Here is a 19,975-nt window from a genome sequence, read left to right as displayed (position 1 = left end):
CCGTTGTTCATAAACGCAATTAGACACTTTCTTGCAAAATTTGGAAATACTAGTAAACCTAGTCTCGTGATAAAAGTTAAGTACTTGTTTAATATCAGATGTTAACTTATTTCTCTTGTTTTTTTTGTATTCAGCTAACTAGTTTAGGTTCTTTGTTTTTATAAAGAATGCAAATAATTTATCGCGGGCAGTTCTTGTTTTCAGTAAAAAGGCATAAATCCATGGTTTCCTTGATTTTTCTTTTTCCTTTTAAGCTGCCCCAAGAGAATACATGTAATACAGTCCTTTCAATGTTCTAATAAATAAGCCATTGGAAACAGTATGATCAGTTACCTGGTATACAGACTCGCAGCTAGTTCCTTTTACCGAATACTTAAATTAATAAACCCTTTCTTCAGATCTCTTTGTAAACAGAATAGGCGGCTGTTTGCGTTGGTTGTGCTGAGTCGTGTAGGGCGTAAACAAAATAAAAAGGGCAAATGATCTCATACGTCTGATATTAACACTCCGGCATCAGATTGACCCATATCATAGTTTTAAAACAAACGTCTAGCAATGTTTCAGATTAACTTGCTATTCTTGTAGGTATATCCCCGTGTCATCTGGTGTCCCGCAAGGAAGTGTCTTAGGTCCTTTGTTGTTTCTCATATATGTTAACTATATTGTGGATGTAATTACTGGCCCTGTTCAAATAAGGCTGTTTGCAGATGATTGTGTATTATTTAATGAAATAACATGCTGCGAAGACCAATCAGTATTGAATTGCAATCTTTGTAATATATATCACTGGTGTACTAAGTGGAATATGAACCTAAATGCCGACAAATCAGTTTTTATGAAAATAACCAATAAGAAAAATTTTCTATCCTTCCCTTACAACCTTTAAGGACAACCTTTGAACGAAGTTACAGAATATAAGTACCTGGGTCTTACCATAACTAACACTTTAAGTTGGAACAAGCACATTTCAGACACTTGTGCGTCATCCTTTCGTAAACTGAGCCTTTTAAGACATAAGCTCAAACATGCTCCTGCAAGTGTTAGAATGCTAGCCTATACATCTATTGTAAGACCTAAATTGGAGTATGCATGCATAATCTAGGACCCTTACACAAAAACTAACATTCATGCACTTGAAATGATTCAGCGTAAAGCGGTTCGGTTCGTTTACTCTAAATACCGTTCAAGCGATTCCCCAACCCAACTCATGAGAGACCATAACATACCAACCTTAGAACTAAGACGTAAAATCCAAAGATTAAAATTTCTCTATCTTCCCAAGAATAACAAATTGTCAATGAGACCAGAACAATACATCCAACCACTCACCGCTCGCAGAACACGACACCGGCATGCCGACTCTCTAACACCCTTCAATGCTAGAACTAACATTTTCAAATTCTCCTTTTTCCCGCGCACTGCAACCGAATTGAATTAATTACCAGCATTATCCATAAATAGCATAGACTCAATTGAACATATTGTATCTTGACCTGTATTGTTAAAGTGTTAAATGTTCTTTCTTATTCATTGTTTCAGTTATGTCCTTATTCTTCGCGCTTTTCATGTTCTTGATCTTCTGTTGTCCTTATTACGAGCTTTGTAAATACGTCCCTCCTGCTTGGGCCCTTCACTGGGCCTGCAGTATTATGTAAATAAATATCAATGGTACTTCGACAACCGAAAGAAAAAAAAACAGCAAGTAGATTTTGCGCAGAAGACTCCATAGAGAGGAAGTTAATGTTCAATTCTCCCCTAAATATTGTTGGTAGATCTCCGTATAGACAGTGGTCTAATATAAACTCCCGAAATTCGATCAATGGTGTTCCAGCACCGTTTCGAGGGCTATCTAGTACAACCAGCATCGAGTTGAGGCACTTCACAAGCACGCATTTATAGTGAGCATCTATGATTGAGTAGTCTGGAATAGGTTCTTAATAAAGTGGCTTTTAAGGCACACAGCAACGCCCCCTTCTCTTTTGTACTAGGTCGTGACCCTGATATGTAGTTGTATCTTTTAAAGCTTACAGAAGGGTTGTCATTGTAAAATCAGGTTTCGGAGAATGCAAGGGCGTGAAATTCACGCATGATCTAAATTGTTTAAAAGATGTTAACAGAATGATGTTTGTTTCTTAAACCTTGTGCGTTAAGGTGAAGCAAAGAAAATTGCTCACTGCCACGTCATGCCGTGAGGCGCCTAAATGAGTCAGAGTCACGATAGCATGTTTTATCGTGTGTATCAATATGCTTATACAACACAATAGAAAATAAAGGGGCTTTTTTAGAGCTATCTTATGCGATCGAGGTCACTGGCTGTCTTAATCTCCATTACTCTGTCGCGTTGACCATGCCGAACAAAGAATTGACCATCCTTGACCTGCAGGCGAATAGGTATTCAATTTCTCTTGCCTTTGTTTCCATTTGCCAGAACAGCAACTTATTCGGAGCAGTCAAGTTTTCTTGGATGAAAACGTTTGAATTCTTTCTTCTTAGCTCACATTTTTATCAAATCCAAACGTCACGAGTACACAGGGCAGAAAAACTCACTATAATAGGCGATGTTTTATCTGCCCCGTCTGAGTGCACAGTTGGTTGGCGGCTTCGATATCCTTTTCAAGTATATTTTTGGAAGCTCTACTTCATCAGTCAAATGATTCAGGTTTTGTATGACTTTCTCGTTAGTTTGTCCGACTAGTCCATGGACTTCTAGGTTCTAAGATCCGCCTGCCTAACTGGTAGCAGTGGCATGTTTTCATCCGAGATGTTCGAACTCAACTTGGTGGTCTTGGACTCTGCGCGGCAGGTCATTTTTCTCGCGTACACAGCGATGTGTCACTTGGTTCAAATTGGGAGGACCCTAGTTGGTGGAGGTGGTGACGTGCGTTGGGAACCATAAGATCGCGGCGCCATTGAACTGCTGTCGACCAGCCTTCCTCAGGATCTAGAGAGCTTCGCTGGGAAAGGCGCCCCCAGGCTTAGATATACAAACTGCAAATTGTGAGTCGCTGAGAGCTGCCTCGCAGAGGGTATCTGTAAACGCAAGAGCAATAGCAATCTCTTCCTTTGCGTCTAGGTATTTTGGGCTGACGCTGCACGCGTCCGCCGAGTACCGATGGTAGTGTGTGTATTCCGCCGCGTCCAAGTAACGCACAGTCGTCTACCTGCCGAGAGAGCGCCGCAATGTCTTAGCAAGAGCCTGGCGTTAGCCCTCGTTTCGCTCAGGGCGCATGTTTTGAGGAATAGGGTAACTTCGAGCGTGTAACCCTTCCCCGTTACCTTTCGTGTTGTACTGCAGATGGTAAGGTGCGCACGGTTTTACTGCGGTTGTAACTAAAACACGGCACGCATACCAATCTTCGTATACATGCCATATGTCTGGTGGCTAATGCAGTGAAACAGAGTAGTAAGTTCAAGTTAACACAGCAAACATGGAGGGGCTGGTTTTCCAACAAGTAGCCACTATTTTTTTTCATTTGTCGAATCCCTCAAATATGACGTAAGTAATTCTCTTGTATCACTACTCCGAAATAATATTGCTTTTGTTCATGGCGTCTTTTAAACACTCTAAATATTGTTAGATGAATCTGGGGGGCTATTCGCACTTTAAATAATACGAAACTTAGCAACCACAGAAATGAGAACATCTACCTTCATTACATCCAATATTCAATTGAATTCAATTCAATTGAATCTTTATTTTCATGTTTGAGACTACATGAAGGATAGTGGGAGTAAAAGCTGTATTTAAACAGCTTGACTAGCTCCCGCTACCTAAAATGAATGGGTCGGAAGCATTGGTATACAAATAAAAGAAACACTATACAAAAATATGGTAATGTTGATCAATATAATTGCACAATCTGAACGAAAACAAATACAGCAGTTCCCATGAAAAGGCTATGTATCATATACACACGTGTCAATACACACTTGTCATATACACACGTTTTCATATACACACGTGTCAATGTGATATATAATGCATAACAGATCAAACTGGTACGAAAGGGTAAACGACGTCATGAATATTTATAAGAACAATGATGCAACATTTTTTTGTTCAGCCTCAAATCGCGGTTCTTCGTACTTATGACCACTATTATACATACAAAATCGGAAGATTTTGTTCTGAGATGACCTCGGCTTTAAGGGCAGTGCGCCTGAGGAGAGACAGCAGCACATGTCAACGCTGCCGTCTATTCCAGCCAAAAAGAACCGATGTCCTCGAACCACGCACCATTTTTTGTTCTCCTTTCTGGCGGCCGCCGTAGTTCCTCTTGCTAACAGCATACGCCAGTGCAAGCACTCTTATCCGCATTTTTCAAGCGTTTAGTTTCTTTTTGATATTAAGTACGATAGCCTTTTTTGGGATACTCCAACGTAAATATTTTCGTCTGTCTGTCGGCTGTTAATGTCTGTCGAACAATTCAGCCACCCTGTGAAAGTCTACGCCCGTGCTCAAAGCCCGCACATCTCGATCTGGCGGCTGCGTTTATGTTTGTGAATATTGTCAATCAAAAAGCAAATATTACGCATATTTGAGGCGCGACATCAATGCGTAAATGTTGGGCAGCGTGTCTTTTTAATTCATAAAATGCACAGATAGGTAATTCTAAAGTCCGAAGTGTTTATTACGCTGTGCCGGCAATTCGACGCTACAAACGAAAAAGTGGGTTTTTCTTACGCTTCACTAAAACAAAATTAGAGGCTTTAGCGAGCCAGTTTCTCTGCGTTCTAATTAAAACAAACATTCGTTTCTTTAAATTACTGCCAGATGGCATCATATATCATACACTGCCTCCAGACATAAGGCATCGTCTTTCGACTGCCTTTGCAGTGAAGCACAAATTACGCGTTCAATTGCAAATAAAAAAACTATTAGCATGGACGCACTAAAGTCCGTGAAAGAGAAGTGTGCTCAAAATCAGTACTCTCGGTAATTTGTAGTCGTCTTTCTTGCCCTTCTTGTCGTTTTTTTTTTATTTTATACCTAACATGTACATTCGTTCAGTCAAGTTAGCTGACACAATTGCTATCCTCCGAAATTCAGACGAAGACGCTTCAATCTGTGAGGAACCTCGAGAGGGCGAGTGTTCAAAACAACAGTACTCTTATAAGATACAGTACTTCTATAACATAACAAGCCAAACTTGCGAAACATACAATATCTGCACAAGCGTCGGAGTATTCCCGACAGTCAACTCATTCAACTCGAAGACGCTTTGTGTACTCCAATGCGGGTGAGTATTTACTGGCTTACTAAATAAATTGTTTTTTTTTTTCAATGAATTGAAGCGTTCGATATGCATAGTGCAATATTATGGCGTACATTTGAAAGCAATTCACTCTTGCGGGCTTGCAGATCACTATGTATAAAAGAAGTAAGTACCTTAGGGTTGATACGCGTGACTTGCGCCGGATACGAAAAAAAATACGTTTGAGAGAAGCGGCCGCACTAATGAGTTTATATTCTGAAGCAAAACTTCCACCCATCTTGCCCAACACGTGCACCTGGAATGTCGCAAATGCTGTTGAAAATAAATCGTTAAATCGCACTGAAGGTATAGGGAATTACGAGTACTATCTGTAGTGAAACACTTTTCGAGGTACTTTAGGCCATGTTATAAGCAACAGCAATGGGGCAGAGTAGCTGAGTTTGTTAACGTATTCTTTCTGATGTGTCAGCAATCGTACTGGTACAGCTTAAACTCTGGGGCACGTATCGATTTTCGAGGCATTACATATAAGAGCGTAATAAATATTGCATGTTATTTTGTAATAAATGATCAAGTGCAACCCTGCTGTCAGAAAGGACAAAGGTCAACGGAGTTGGCGGAGGGGCTTTGGCTTCATCATACTTTTTGCTATGCTTCCCTTAGCTAAACTGGTTCTTGACCGTTGCGATAGAAGATCTAAGCTCAATTGATATATTCGCTGAAAAAAATCACTAAGGAAGCGCCATGCCCCATTTATTTTCCTGCGAACGAAAAGAACCGCTGAAGCGAGTGAGCGGAGACCGCAAGTTCGGAAACAGTTCTGAACAGGGCAGCCGTTCTCGCGGTGTCCAGAGCTTATGGATGTTCGATTCACCTGAGGGCTTTTGGATACGAAAAAAAAAAGAAGTTATTTGTGACGTCATGGCGTGCTTGACCACATCGGCACGCCGAACCTTCCAGCACATTCCCAGCGTAAAAGGAAACTAAGTAGATGACAAGTCGAGTAACATAATTCGTAAACAAACTTGACAAGTCTGAACGTGCCCGTACAAATGTGTTGAGACGTTTGAAGAGCGATGCAAAGAATGCGTACAGACCTTTCAGGGGCGTCAGGTGGGCGGCCACGTTGAACTTAATTCAAGGGCTAACGTGAGAAGAATCTATGCACGGCTTCCGATATGTGCGTCCAAACGCAAATCTTTGGGGGCACCATTCGTTGTGGCGAAACCCATTCCGCCATTCTAATTTGTGTCCAGACTTCTGAAAGCTACGTTGCGTACAAAATGACGTTGCGGAAAAAGACCGGAAACAGGCGGCGCGCTCCAGCCAATCAGGTAAGGCCGAATCGGACATGTCCAAAAATAGGACACCGTGAAAATATGGAGTTTTAGAATAGCGCACCGCAAGCCCTTGCGGTGCGGTCACTGCCACTGCACATGCGTCGTAACGCAAGCCACTGTTCGCGTTCGCGATGTTCACACCTACAGCATGGTGTTCATCGAATATTGCAATGCTAAGGTAGAGCTGGAGAAGAGTCGCACAAACAAAGGGATATTGATACATCAATGATCACGATAATAATAACAGCATTGAATACAATAATGAAAATAATTGATTTCGTTGCCCAAACAGCAATGACATTACAAGACAAACTATGATATGCGATATCCGGATTAATTTCGACAGCCTCATGACATTCATTAAGATGCACCTAAAGCTGACTGCACTTGTGTTTCTACAGGGCACCAACAGCGGCCCTGTAAAAAGGCATTGCCGGTTCCAAACCTGCGCTCTGAAATTTGGCATCCTGGCACCGTAGCTGTTATTGCCAAGCGGTTGATAATTATTTCATGAAATATTCCACGTCAGAATACACGCAGTACGTGCCAAATATCAAGCAGGGCGATATAAACAAACAATAACGTCGTTGCGTGAAGAGCACTAAGTGTATACTGTCTACATTGTACTGTATGCCTTAACTGATACTAAACTTTTTCTTCATGAAGCTTTGTTAATTAGCCGCGATTATGTTTCAAACTCAGCAAGTACCCGCCTAATCATTAAACTGTAGATAATTCATATGTGGGTATGCTCAAAAGACATCTATCTGTGCTATTTGCAACAACGTACTAATTACGTACTGATTTTTTTCCGGTTGATAAAGAACGCGAACTAATAAAGAATAACAGGGGACAACACTCACACCTGCAAACCATGGGAGCGTAATCTTCACTTGCTATACCTCCCAGTGATCCCCTTTGTGCTGGCTGCTTCCTGATGCGCTTCCGTTTGTCACGTGTCATTTTTTTTCAGATTTCATGGGCTTTCTGATTTAGCCAAAAAAAAAAGAGCATGCGATTGCTACGTTGTGGAAACTAGCGCAGTCAGATCTCATTTCAACACGCCTGCGGATGTCTATTTCATATTTTAATGATTAAGCGAGTATTTATAGAGTTAGAAACATGTAGATAACTAATTAACTAAGCTTAGTTAGTAGTGGGTACTAGAGCGTAATGAGAACAATATGCACTAGCTGTATGTGCGTGGCGACATTCCTGTTTTTTTTTCTAATCCTACTGCTTTATATTTGGGACATCCTGTACACTCGCCATGCTTTTGACTGTAGTAAAACTAGAATGCCATACTTATATACGTTCATTTTTTCTTCGCAGCGGCTTTACTCTAAACAACACCAAGAGTGGACGTAAGTTTTGATTCTACTACTCCAGTGTTTGACTTAATGCTATGATCCAACGTCACACGAAAACAAGATAACTCGTAGGCTTGGCTTACAGCAACAACTCTGGTATAGTCGGCTACTCGCTAGTTACTTGACATCAAATTGATCGCCACAATGAATGGTAGCGGCCAGATTCTGATTGAAAGTGGGTGCTGTTCCCATATTTATAATTGCCTAGTTTTATATGCCTCCATTTCTCGCCTTAGATGTGGAGCTTTTTCATGTTCTAAATAAGATTCTTATTCATGGCTTTTGCCACCTTTCAGTCCTTCTCGAAATTTTTTGTGATTTAATTATTGTTATTACTTAATTTCACCACCGTGCTTTTTATATTTCAGGAAGTGATGGGCGCCAACTTCTCGCTGTAAGTCATTGCGTTCATTTGTTTGTACATACTGGTATGAACTTATATATAAATATATATATATATATATATATATATATATATATATATATATATATATATATATATATATATATATATATATATATATATATATATATATATATATATGTAGCTACGCTGTATTCCTAGGTTCTTATAAAGTCCACGAAAACAATTTCACAATGAATGACAGCAAATTGTTGTAATTCATGATAAGTAGTATGTGCGCTACAATACAACAGGTGTCCGGCCAGCTTTCGTAGTAGTAATGGCATGACGCGCCAAGCAAATGTTTGCGTAATTAGTGTGGCACAAAACTTCGTAATACCAGCACACCGAACGCAACCCTGCGAGTATTGTAGTAAAGGCATGACGAAGTTTACACCAGTCGCGTAAATCATAAGAGACTGCGAAGTGGTTTAACCTGGCCTTCATGGTGATGCTAGGTATTCCGTTGGTGCAGAGAGAGCCGAGTCAAACCACCGCCGGTCAGAGACCTTGCAATAATGTTGAAACCCTAGCGCCAAAAACTAACGTGCAAACCTGGCTGTCTCCTCCTCGCCAGAAGCCGGGACCTTTCGTCGCTCGTATTTGGCTCGCGCCACATTGGCCAAACTCGGCGCGTCAGCTGCGCGCGCTGCCTCCGGCGGTGGGCGTTGCTTGACCATGGCTGCACCTCAGTGCAAGTGTGGCTTGATGAGTGGCGCGGAAGGTTCTTAGCCAATGGCGGACATCTTATAACGAGCTTTGAGAGCTTCACTCTTAGGAACGTACGTCAGCGAATACACACATAGACACTGAAAGGAAGAGAGAGAGAGAGAAACGAGGAAAAAGGAAGGCAGGGAGGTTAACCAGACGCTAGTATCCGGTATGCTACCCTACACTGGGGTTGGGGAATAGGGGTTTGAAAGAGAAAGGGAGAGTTAAAAAAGGTAAGAGAAAAACACCGACACGCACGCACACATAAAATCAGTCCACTCAGAGGCGTTCCGACAGGCCAGTACTTCGTAAGAAGCTCAGTAGCGCTTGCGCGGCTTTCTTCTGTGACGATGAGTCATGACGATGGCGCAGTATACTTTCTTCTGACAGCGGCTGGTCGTCTAACCTGTTTAGTTTATTAGAAAGGTGTTGTCTTTCCAGGTTATATTTCGGGCAGTCACACAGGGTATGTCGAATTGTTTCTTCATCTCCGCAGTGTGCACAGTCGGCGGTGTCGGCCATACCTATGCGGAACGCGTACGCACGGGTAAACGCGACTCCCAACCATAGTCTGCACAGAGCAGTAGCGTCACCTCGTCGAATTTTTGTTGGAGGCTGCATGCTTAACGTTGGATCAAGGGATCGTAATCTTGCATGCGTAAAGAGAGGCTCATTCCAAAGAGCCATGGAGCGTTGGCAAGCAAGCATGCGGAGCCTCCTAGCAGCGTCCGTCCTTGAGAGAGGTATTGACTGGTCGTTGTCTTCTGTATGGGCTGAACAGGCAGCTTGATCAGCTCGTTTGTTACCGATAATTCCACAGTGGCTTGGCAACCACTGAAATATAACGTGGTGACCTTTCTCTTTTAAAAGGTGTAGCATTGCTGCAGTTTCAAATACCAACTGCTCGTGTGGACCATAGCGTAGCGTAGAGTTGAGAAGTGACTGCAGTGCCGCCTTGCAGTCGAAGAAAATCGTCCACCGTTGCGTGCTTTGGTCGTTAATGAAATGCAGCACAGCGCCAAGCGCTGCAAGCTCTGATGCCGTTGTTGTGGCTGCATGAGCTGTCCTGAATTTGATGGTTTTGGCGTGCGTTGGAATAACGACCGCCGTAGTTGAGCTGTTTGGCAGGACGAAGCCGTCGGTGTAGATGTGGGTGCAGTCTTGGTACTTCTCGTACAGCAGAAGTAAGGCGAGCTGCTTGAAGGCTGGTATTGAGAAATCTCGTTTTTTTCTGGATGCCTGGTATTGTCAGGTTGATGACTGGATGTTTCAGGCACCACGGAGGAATTGAAGGTCTCGTCGCAGGCGTAAAACCAGTTGGTAGGAAGTCACCATGTGGAGTTACTGTTCGACAAAAAAAATTATGAGGTCTATATACTGGTGGAGAGGCTAGGTGGTGATGGGGAGTCCGGCCCACATGCCTTATGTGTGTCCTCAAAGCTTCAATTTCAATATGGGTCTGCACGAGGTGGTCTTTGGCTATAGCTATAGTCGCCATTGTTGAGGCACCCTGAAGCAGACCTAGACATATTCGAAGCGCCTGTGCCTGAACGCTTTGTATCATGCGTCGACTTGTTTTGCTGGCGTTTGATAATGCAGGCAGACTGTATTGTAAAAAGCCAAGAAAAAGCACCCTCTACAGTCGCAACATAGCATTAGGCTGCATTCCCCAAGTCTTTCCAGCGAGAAACTTGAAAAGATGGCATAAGCCTGTCAATCGCTTTTTCAAATGCGACACATGAGGGCTCCATGATATGTCTCTGTCGACTATGACACCTAGAAATTTGTGAGATCGACGATATGGTATATTTTGACCGTTAATTGACACTCTGTAATTCGACATGGGTTTGCACGTAAATGCCAGAAAAGCGCACTTTCCGGAGGAAATTTCCAGGCCTCGATTGCGTAGATACAAAGTAGTTGCAGTAGCAGCTCTCTGTATTCTCGCTCGTAACTGCAGGCGAGTTACGGCAGATGTCCATATGCAGATGTCATCAGCGTATGTTGATAGATAAATATTGTTTGGTAGGTGCGTATGGAGAGCGATTAGTGTTATATTGAATAGCACGGGGCTCAGTACACCACCCTGAGGGACGCCACGACAACTGAAATGTGTAGACGTGTTCCCGGTCTCTGTACTCACAAAATAGGATCGCATTTGGAGATAACTGCGTATCCACTTAAACAATCGGCCACCCACTCCAATCTCTTCTTGTGCGGTAAGGACGGCTTCATGTGTAACGTTATCATAGGCTCCTTGGACGTCAAGGAACAGAGAGGCGCAAAGACGCTTACGGCCTTTCTCGTGTTCAACGTACGTGATTAGGTCGACGGCGCCATCGATCGATGATCGACCACGTCAAAAGCCAGCCATGGCATTTGGGTAGATCTCATGATACTCCAAGTACCACTCGAGTCGGCCGAGAATCATTCTCTCCATCACTTTACCCACGCAACTAGCCAATGCGATCGGGCGATAGGAGGAGAGTTCCAATGGTGATTTGCCAAGTTTTAGTAATGGTACTAGACGACTAGTTTTCCAACTTAAGGGGACAGTGCCCTCTAGCCAACAATCACTATATAGCTGAAGTAGAGCTATTCGCGCACGCTCACCCAGATGACACTGGGCTCTGTAGGAGATTCCGTCAGGTCCTGGTTCGAAGGTACGTTTGCATGAAGTGAGTGCTGCTTTGAGCTCCTGAATGGTGAACGGGCAGTTCATACAGGAATCACGTGGTGGCGGACAACTGCTCGAAAGTGGTGAGCTGCTGATGGCTGTAGTTTGCTCTGATAATCCGGCAGAGAACTCTTCAGCAACGTCCACATGTGGTCGATTTCGGTGAAGGGATAAGGCCTTGAATGGTGACTTCTGAATGGGCGATGAGAGCAAACCTCTAACCGTCCTCCATATCTGCGATAAAGGCTTACGAGGGTCGAGTGACTCACAGAAAGTAATCTAGCGTTGGAATTCCAGCTTGTCCAACCGACGTTTGATCTTCTTCTGCATACGTCTAGCAGTCCATAAATCTTCTATGTTCTTCGTGCACCGGTAACTTCTTTCAGCTCGTCGTCGCAAGGCTCGAAGCCGCTCCAGCTCTATGTCGATGTCCATGATTCTTACAGGGCATAGGATCGTACACACAGTCTCTTTTACAGTGCTCTTGATGGCCTCTTGTAAATCGGATATGTGTTATTGGCATTGGTCTTCCATACGAGACTGAAATTTTTTCCAGTCCTTTCTTTTAACCATGTCGCGCACTTTAGGAGGCGACAATCCTCTGATCTTGACGTATGTGGGAATGTGATCCCTCCTATGCGTTTCTATATTCGTGAACCATTCAGTATGTTTCACTACGCTTCGCGAAACAAAAGCCAAGTCGAGACAGCTACTGTAAGTGGAACCACGTAAAAATGTAGGGCTGCCATCGTACAGTAACCAAAGTTGGTTGTCGGAGGCAAAAGACACCAAGCTTCTGCCCTTCATGTTGGTATTCTGACTTCCCCATAATGTATGATCAGCGTTAAAATCCCCAATGATAACACACGGGTCAGGAGTTAACGCTATGATGTCTCGGTGTCTTTTTTGATCGAAACAGCTTGATGGTGATAGGTATGCGCCAACCACAGTGATGTTGAGCCTCCTCTTTTTCACTCTTAGGCATACGTATTGGTTTCCGTCATGAGGTGGTACAGGTTGAAGGATGTAAGTGAGGTCTCGGCGAATGTACACCAGAACCTTGCTGCTTTCAGTAGCAGTAGACGACATAAAAGGTTCGTATTCCGAGAGTCGTATTGCACTCGATAAGTTCGGCTCACAGATGACGATTACGGGAAACATATTGACGTACACAAATAGACGAAAGTCACCAATGCGCGATTTCAGTCCCCTGGCATTCCACTGCAGTATTGCTGCTTTACGAACCTCATCCCTGAAAGACAGTGGTGGGTTAGCCATGGTCTACTCTAGGGCTGCTAGCACTGGACTAAGCGCGTCCAGTACTTGAAGGGCACTTTTAGCTGACGGTATATTCATGTCACTTAACAACATGCGAATGGTGTCCACTAATGATCTTAGCATCACCATCACGCGATGATCTGGCTTCCCGGCCGCTGCAGCATTTTGTGCTTCTTCTTGAGGCAGCTTCTGTTGAGGCTCAACAGGTCGTTTAGGCGGCTTCTGTTGAGGCTCAACAGATCGTCTAGACTGAAGGGATGGCCATTCCTTTGGAGAGAAAGATTTTCCAGCATCTTCTCTTTCAGCGCAGATGTTTGCCGTGCTAGGAGCCGCGCCTTTCGATTTCACTTCAGTTTCTGACTTTCTCGTCAGCTTTTGCACTGTCCTTTGTGAGGACCTTCGACGATGACGGCGCCTTCGCCTTACTTTTTGCGCAGCTTCTCTGTGAGTCAAGTTGTCTCGCACCATTTGTCTCAGAATATAAATCTATTTCTTATTCTGAGGAAGCAGTCCTTGGAGGAAGCACTGTGAGCTCCTTGGCAGTTGGGGCATTTCAACGTAGTTGCATTACAGTCGTCTTCTGAGTGGTGTTCAGTGCATCAAGGGCTCACTGCGGAACTTCTGCAAACGCCCTTCACGTGACCACTCTTCTGGCACTTGAAACACTGCATAGGCTTGGGAATAAATGGGCGAACCTGGTGACGGAAATGGCCAACCTTCACGTAAGAGGGAATACAGTCACCCTTGAATGTTATTCGCACACAATGAGAGTTGCCTAGGCGACCAGCAAGCACAATGACGTTGTTTTCACTCACTGGTTTTATCAGCAAAGGAAGATCTTCATTGGCGATTTCAGTGTCTATGCCATAGATAACTCCTGTTACGGTGTCACCATTTGCTGGTATGATGGATCGGACTTTGATGTTTCCCAGCTCCGACACATGCCGTAGCGTGTTCAGTGCACTCGGGTTCCTCACGTCGATTGCCAAAATATTCTTTCTCGTGTTTATCCTGATGTCCTTAATCTCGTTAGGCACAATGTTTTCAAGGTACAAGGACAGTGCTTGCCTGTTGGGGAAGCGTAGATTGGCAGTAGTAGTCTGCGGCACAAACAGAATAGAAAGAGGCGATCGCTGAGGCGCTGTCCTCACAGTGGCTGTACTTGATGCCGATGATGCGTTCATGATTCTTCGTTTGGCCTTGCGGTAGAGCACAGGTTCGAAGCCGTCTTCCGAGGACTCGTAGTCTGATGCAGAGTACACAGAGTACAGCTCGGTGCCCTTGCTCTCACTAGATGGATTACCACGCTTTCTTGAAGCAATGCCCGTGGATGAACTGGTACTGGGCTGGATCTCCGGGGATCGTACATCTATGACCGCGATGTAGGGAGCTGGAGACCCCGCTGTTGCACTGTGGAACGCAGAAAATACAGCACAGACCGCAAGATGTGTTCCACAAGAGTATCACTTCGTCTTCCTCCTTTACAAACAACTTGCTTGTTCACTGAAAGGAAGAATCACCATACACCTGCCCCCTCCCCTCTTTTATAGAAGAACAATGAAAGTTCCTAGAATGAAAGCTCTCTCATTGCTGCACAACTGATTATACATTTAAGGGTTGGGGTACAGACCCCCAAGATCTCAGAGAGCAGAGCAATGGCTACTCACAGTGAAATTTTGCACCGTTAAAAAGGATGTAAACCATCGTGAGTTGCACAACTATACAGGACACATGAGAACGAGTAGACAAGAACAGACGCACACTACCAACTGAGTTTGTGGAAGGCCCAACAATCAACTCTTGTAAAAGGGCATGTCTTTGGTACGCGAACTGTGCGTATGCCCCACATTCACTCGTGTTGGAATTGAAATGTTTGTTATATATCTATTCAGATATGTATAATGAAGACGCTATCTTTTTCTGCTCTATGTCTGGCGAAAGCAAAATACCTTGCAAGAGCTATATGATAATGCGAGGGTTGGGGAGATATTTCTGTAAATTGCGGCGTGGATGTGTTCACGAAGTTAACAAGCGTACTTCCAAATTGTTGCAGTGAAACAAGGTTTACATAGGTTTACATTCTGCCTTCGAGATTTATTAAATAGAAAGTGGCGCCATCCACAACGTTTTCGCTTCACCAGATGCAATGTTTTGCCCAGTGCGATATTAAAACATTTTTTGTTGATTAGTGCTGGTATATGTTTCTGCAGTTAGTTGCTCGGATACTTTAGATATACTAAACATTGCTGATCAGTTTTCGACGTGTCATATGCATCGCACAGACTCAGTTATAAGTTATAAACAAAACGACGAAGCAAATGATAAGACATGATAAAGTTGAGTTATATTGCAAATGCACAGTGGGGACCCGTTATAACAAATACTGGCATAGAAAATGACCGGTTGTAGCGAAGTAAATACCAACTGCTTTAGCTGACACTTCCTTTCAACGGCATTTAATGCACAGGCAAACTAAAAACGTGGGTGGCGTGGCTATATCTATACATAACGAATAAATTCTTGTACTACACGAGGCTATAAAAAATGGAGTATAAAAAGCAAAATAGTTCATAAATATTTCATACATATTTCACAAATATACAGTATATTTGATGTCACATGGTCCAACATTTAAAATGTATTTAAAAGTGTGGTTACATCCTGATTCAAATATAGGTGAACGCAGGCCTGTTTTTTTTTCGCCTGAAAAGTTGGGAGTCAGCGCTCGTGTCGTCTGTTTTTTAGCCATTCGTGTGTACCGCATTGCATATTTAGCCGAACATGTTAACTTACCAGCTCTCCCAGCTTTCGTGTTGACTTATTCTTAAATGTTGCATGCAGGCCAAGGTTTTCTTGCTTATGATGTGTTTCTATTCAAAACTAATTCATTTTAGTGTGCAGAAATTTAGTGCAAGTAAAGCTATTGATTTGAAAGTCAGAATCGCTGCTTAGGCTGCTCCAGCATTATAGTGTATAACAAAATGATTTACCGTTTTCAAGTTATATCGTTGTACCTAGGCTCCAGTGCATATCGCTGAACAGAAGGCTGTTGTTCTGCAGCGAGTACAGCAGAATAGCTAGTTACAAATGCGGAGAACACTACACTTGCTTCATTTTCAGTTGCTAGATACCGATCAAAACATCTGGATAACTAGGAGAAGTTATAACAACAGTTCTCTTGTTCTAAGCGAATTCTGCATTAAGTATCAAAAACGTACGTTGGAGAAATCAGAAATCGTGGGCCCCTACCTTTATGATTACGACTACGACTTCTTTTACGAATGGGTCACCGACCAAAGAACGTAAGTGCATACGCATTTTATTCTGCTCGCGAAAATTATTAAACATTTAGACAAGCTCGTCACACCTAATGGCCCTACCCTAGCGTCGATAAACCTAATCGGTAACACTGGCCTGAGACAATATTGGCACGTAAGCGATGTGCTTTTCCAACCTAGGGAACGCAGCTTCCTCGTTGATTACCTTCCTTCCCCGCGCACTAAAATTCTGAGGTGAGGACTCTCAGCTGTCACTCAAGGCAAGTGGATTCACATAAGAGTTCTTATTCGTAATAAATTTCTCTCTTTCTCACCAGTTGTTTGCCTCCCTCTCGCTTTCGGCAATAGTCTGAACGCAATTGCGCGATATGCCAAATTGTTCAGCTCCTTAATCAATGTGACGTCAGTCCCACTTCAGATAAAGTTTTAGACATAGATTCACAAAATGTGTCAGTTGGAGTAGCTTTCTCTGATCAAAGAGGATAGCATGATTGTGTGGTAGCGGCAACAATATGGTTGATCACGTCACCTACTGACCTCATTCACATAAAAAACAGTGCCAACAACGAGGGACAAGAAAAGAAGGGGACAGACAGTGGCACTGACTTCCAACAAGATTTATTTGCTTGATCCGCGCAATATATACCTAAGAAGTATCTTACAAATACGAGGACTGACAAACCATAGAAAACAGAATTCGCCTAACAACCGAATAATCATCTTGATAACGCGCCATGAACATCGCGTGTGCAACATTCTGAACAAAATCTACTTATTTTTGTGATAGAGCAATCGAAGGCCTGCTGACTGCTTACACATAGATTACCCAGCCTTTCTATTTCTGCCGCTTCACAAATTTCGCGTATCATCTCATTCCGATGCCGCCTAATGACCGTACGATTCTGAAAGTTGGGGACGCAACCGCAGTCCTGGCGATGAACTCCGAGGTGGCCCGATACTGTAGAAGAGACATTGTGTGCGTGCTCTTTCAGCCACTCATTTAGACACCTGCCTGATTGTATTACTTGGTTGTTAGGCGAATTCTGTTTTCTTTGGTTTGTCATTCTTCCGATTTGTCAGATACTGCTCAAGTATATACTGCGCGGTTCAAGCAAATAAGTCTTGTTGTAAGTCCGTGCCGCTGTCTGTCTCTTTTTTTTTGTCCCTCATTATTGGCGCTGTTTTTTTATGTGAATAATGTCGTACCAACTCGTCCAAGCAAGCACGTTAGCTACTAACCTCATTACGAGAAGATAATCACCTCCTTCGAGGTTAACAAGTTGCACCATCATACCTTTTTGCATACGATGCTACACAGCTCAACGTGAGCGTCACGTTCAATTGTCGTCTACGGCGTGTGTATTTCTCTAGGGCCAAAATGCGAAAGTTTGCAACATGCCAGTTAAAGAGCCCTAAAAGACCAAAATTGTTTTGCGGTCACCCTAATAGTGCGCCTCACATTCATGCGGTCGTTTTGGTGTGCGTATTATGAGCTTTCAATTTCTTAACGCATGCCAAAATAGCGAGGGTTAATTGGCACTGAAGTACCTCTAGAAGTCGACAGGAAACTCCTGATTACTAGTGAAATCAACTATTGCTAAACCAATAATTATAAACTCACAAAAACCAGTGATAAAATGATGCCCTAGACGAGAAAACGTTTTATTTTCGTGTGTGTGCATAATTAAAAAGAAAACTTTAGGAGAAAGAACAAGAAACCCTGCGTTCCAAGAGATCACAGTTGTACAAAATATGGCATTGATCTACTCACGAACATGCAAATCTGTGGAGATTTCATTGCTGAATATATTGTCAACAAGTATAGGTAAAGAAGGGCAAAACATTGCTGCGAAATGAAGATAGCTTCTTTATATGTGGCTAAGCCAGCTGGGAGATCTCTGCTCTAAAGAAAAAGAAGATTAAATGTGGTTTGTCGTGGACAACCAACGTGGATTTGGCCAGTTGCTCCTCCATATTAAATCTTGTTTCAGGTACTGTCAGTACCAAATAAAGCGCAAACATCGGTGTGCCCAGACAGTTGGCACACTCGTGCTTGATACACCCGTGTGGTTTCTTGATCGTGTGCCCCATTCTTGCTTTCAATCACGTGATGTGCGCTCCTACCAATAGTGATGAATGGATGGCTCACACTATATCACTGCTATAGCTGAGGCCACTCATTCGACTGTTCCCGTTTCATTTACCAACAATAATACAGAACACGAAATAGTAGCGAAGATTGGCGATTGGAGCCAAACAAGGAAGAAATAACACTCCTTCACACGTTCCGTTTCACCGATTAGGCCGTTCATTCCTATTAGCATCGCTCTGTGACAAGACTACATTGCCACACCCGCTTCTTGCTTTTATGTTTATATATTTTGGTTCTACGAACAAAAAGCTGTGAGCCAACACCATGATGTTCGTGAAGCTTTACGATAGACTAGGATCACGCTGTTAAGATTGCGCTCAAGATGTGAATAGTCAAGTTGGTCAATCGACCGCGGTAACGCCAGAACCTTCGATGCCACATGTTCCAATACTGACGCGCCTTACCATAGATGACTTGATCAACTGCCGACGCCCCGTTTGCCGCTATCAGTGACAGCGTGTATTGCTGCAGTTTGACGTTCTGTTTCTCGGCCACAAGTTTCGTCAAACGAAGAGTTCCATCTTGGACACTCCAACTGCAGCCTTCGGCAACGGCGTGACCCTATGACAATGCTATTTTGAACAATAATATCACCACGCTCTGTGTGTATAGATGTGCACCACCACCGATGCTGATGGCACGCGGCTTCCCGCTTATGTTATGCTATGCTTATGAGCGCCATGTTTGCGCAAGTTAAGATTATTAGCAAAGACATAGATTACATGGTGAAGGAACTACTGCAAGTGTTCCCCATTAGGTGGTGTCACGGACGGCCATTTTTGACGGCCCCGCGTCACGGCAATTAACGGGCGCCGTACTCTCCCACTGACCGTGAGAACGGCGGGTGCATGAAAGGGAGCCGGAAAGTGCAGAATGGGGTGCTCTTAGAACGTCGCCGCCGACGTTTGATCCTTTTGTAACTGCGGCGGCGTCTGCAAGGTCGTGGAAGGCCGCGATGTACCCCGAACAAGGATTAGACTACGGGACGCACCGGCTGAGAGCCAAACAGTCTGACCGTTCCCACGGGGAAAAGCGTGGGAAAACCTCTGGTGGCCAAGCCATATGACAACACCCCAACAGGTTGTCACTCTCGCTAGTTGAGGGCCCTCTCCTAATTAAAAAGGGGTGGGGTCAATATATTTTTGGGCCGGAGTTTCCATCAATGAGACGCGCATGACTGGACTCATGTAGAGGTCTCTTGTCCCCAAGGATGAGAGCGAGGAGGCACGAGGGGGATTTAAGCGCAGGATTTTGCCCTGCTAGGCAGACTAGTCGCTGACCAATATGGGGTAGAAACAGATCAACAAGCATCTCTTCTAGAAGTTTTTAGTGTGGCTGTGTATCGGCTGGCCACCTAAACTTAGCCGTTCGTCTAGTTGTGACGCGATATTAACGTCTGCAACGTAGACATCGGGACTTCGCCTCGAGTTAGCTCAACCTGCTCGAAGTCACCTGCAAGCACTAGCCTACCGGAGTCACCAGCGTTGCAACACCGCCGCCATCGCAGTCGTGCCAGAACTCTCTTCGACTTCTCGCATCCGATCGTCGGG

General features: G+C 43.8%; 1 protein-coding gene across 1 annotated transcript in view; it reads left to right on the top strand.

The window, feature by feature from the left end:
* LOC119167960 (uncharacterized) overlaps window positions 1-19,975 on the top strand; it is a 109,828-nt gene that overhangs the window by 69,364 nt on the left and 20,489 nt on the right. Inside the window, exons 3-6 of the mRNA XM_037419418.2 lie at window positions 5,051-5,240; window positions 7,889-7,920; window positions 8,295-8,320; window positions 16,116-16,297. Of these exons, the coding sequence (XP_037275315.2) occupies window positions 5,051-5,240; window positions 7,889-7,920; window positions 8,295-8,320; window positions 16,116-16,297 (430 nt within the window). The remainder of the gene's footprint in view (window positions 1-5,050; window positions 5,241-7,888; window positions 7,921-8,294; window positions 8,321-16,115; window positions 16,298-19,975) is intronic.

Source organism: Rhipicephalus microplus, chromosome 6 (genome assembly GCF_043290135.1).
Source record: "Rhipicephalus microplus isolate Deutch F79 chromosome 6, USDA_Rmic, whole genome shotgun sequence".
Taxonomy (NCBI): Eukaryota; Metazoa; Arthropoda; class Arachnida; order Ixodida; family Ixodidae; genus Rhipicephalus; species Rhipicephalus microplus.
The sequence above is the reverse complement of the archived record's forward strand: the minus strand, read 5'-3'. Positions and strand labels throughout refer to the sequence as shown.